At 35.1% G+C, this 1,966-nt stretch overlaps 1 protein-coding gene across 1 annotated transcript; it reads right to left on the bottom strand.

Moving 5' to 3' along the window:
- Positions 1 to 783: 783 nt before the first annotated feature.
- LOC107949079 (uncharacterized) lies at positions 784 to 1,654 on the bottom strand. The gene is made up of 2 exons (XM_016883800.2): positions 1,384 to 1,654; positions 784 to 1,074 (listed from the first exon to the last, which is right to left on the bottom strand). The coding sequence occupies exons 1-2, from the start codon at positions 1,566 to 1,568 to the stop codon at positions 801 to 803; spliced, it is 459 nt and encodes a 152-aa protein (XP_016739289.1). The 5' UTR covers positions 1,569 to 1,654; the 3' UTR covers positions 784 to 800.
- Between the last annotated feature and the right edge of the window lie 312 nt (positions 1,655 to 1,966).

The raw sequence follows: 1,966 nt of genomic DNA on the forward strand, positions 1-1,966 counted from the left end.
AATAATTCTATTTTATTCCAAGTGAATTCAAGTGTGATCTTTTAGGTGCACCATACCACCTATTTATACATAAACTATATACTAAAATTAGGCTAGTTCCATTTGCCCAGTAATTACATGAAATAATATCATATTTTATTTTTTAAATTTGGCTTTTACAAGGTTAAAAATCTGGTCAGCCCCTCAAATGTTTCAAATTTATGATTCTGCTCTTTTCTATTTCTCATGCTTCAATTTAATCCCTTCTTTGCTTGTCTTTGATTTAAAGCACCCGAATTTCGTCACTGTAAATATCTAAATACAAAATTCACCAATTAGCAAAAACTAATTCAAGAACAAGTTGAGTTAAACACGAAAAATATGCAAAATGAAAAAGCTATCACTCTCCAAAAATAATGCAGATCGATAAATTTAAAAAAACAAACACTTTATCAGTTGTTTTTTTTTCCAGCATATTTATAAAATTTATCCCCTACATTTTAGATGTTAGGTTTTTAATATATTTAATTTGATTTTAGTCTAAAATTTGGATTCAAAGGTCTTTCAATTTATAGGTTTTCAAATTTTATTTTTCTACATTTTAGAATTTTTAAGTACTTAATGTTAGATTTTAAAATCCTAGAATATTAAGTTCAATTCCGCTTCATTTTTAGAATTTTACACCTTTTTCTAGTTAACTTTGAAATTTAGACAATCATTGTAGAATTTCGAATTTCATTTAGCATTATATATTTGGATATCTTCTTTCCTTTATATTAAGTTTATTCAGATTCAAAACTAGAATTTCAAAACCTTAAACACTAAGCTTTGTATTTGAATAGGTATTGTACCGGCCTAAATTTGCCCAGCCCGTCAAAAAACTCAATGGTGACAACAACCCAAATACAAAACCAAGTCTTGTAGGCCCAAAACCAAAACCTAACCCAAAATACGGCCCAAAACATAAAACAATACAGAAACCCTAATAGCCTAAGGCGCCGCGCCTCCATGTGCGCCCTCGACACGTACGACGCCCTAGATTCGGCCCCGTTGCACCAAAACGGCCATCTACAGTCCCGTTGACCCTTGGTGTACCTGCAAAAGAAAACAAAAAAGGAAATAAAGAAGGACGACAAGAACAAAAGTAAAGAAGCAGAGATAAAAAGGCATAAAACTTTAATAATAACAACAAAAATACAAAGTGTTGTAAAGGCTATAAAAGCCAGAATCGACGACGGAAAAAGGGAACTTTTTTTACAAGATATTAAACCAAAAAATTCAAAGCAAAAAGGTGATTTTTCTTTTCCGGCTTAACATTTTTGTAGCTTTTTTTTTTCTTTTTCGCTTTTATTCTTTTAGGACTGTTTACAAGAAAAAAGAAAGGGATAAGAGAGACTGACGCACCTGAGCTTTGAATCGTCGGTATACATCAGAGTTTCTCCTCCGTTAAAACCGAATCCGACAAAGGGGGTGACACTTTCTTTTTGATTCTTTGCAGTTGTAGGTGTTGGATCCTCGAACATGGATCTAAAAGGTGTTAAAGAACGAGTAGACCACCCTCCGTCGACCACCGTTTGCGGTGGCTGCATGGCGGCTAGGGTTTGGCTTCTTTAAGGTTCAGATAAATAGGGAGATGGGGTTGTGTTTTAGAAACAGAAGAAAAAAATGAAAATAAACAACAGAGACTGGTTTAAATACTGAAACAAAACGGTGTCGTTTTTGCACCAAAGAAATCAGCGTTGAAACGGCGCTGTATTGAACCCTGACCCGTGACCCGATCCGTCCCCCTTGAGGATCCGCGTGTTTGCGGTGAATGGGATAATTCGTGAATAGCCCTTCTGGTCTCGCTGCGCCTCGCAATGTGGCCCTACTTGCTTCTTTTGTTTTTTTAATTAAGCCGCATATTTTTGTGTTCAGTTCAGATTGGTCGTTTGAAACGATGCGTTTAGAAGGGTGAGAATATTTTCCCAATCGCCCCCTCAATGTC

Source organism: Gossypium hirsutum, chromosome A09 (genome assembly GCF_007990345.1).
Source record: "Gossypium hirsutum isolate 1008001.06 chromosome A09, Gossypium_hirsutum_v2.1, whole genome shotgun sequence".
In the NCBI taxonomy this organism is placed as follows: Eukaryota; Viridiplantae; Streptophyta; class Magnoliopsida; order Malvales; family Malvaceae; genus Gossypium; species Gossypium hirsutum.

Coding starts and splice junctions, on each gene's coding strand:
- LOC107949079 (XM_016883800.2), bottom strand. CDS start 1,568: ATGCAGCCACCGCAAACGGTGGTCGACGGAGGGTGGTCTACTCGTTCT. Junction 1,075..1,383: donor ACCGACGATTCAAAGCTCAG/GTGCGTCAGTCT, acceptor TTTCTTTTGCAG/GTACACCAAGGGTCAACGGG.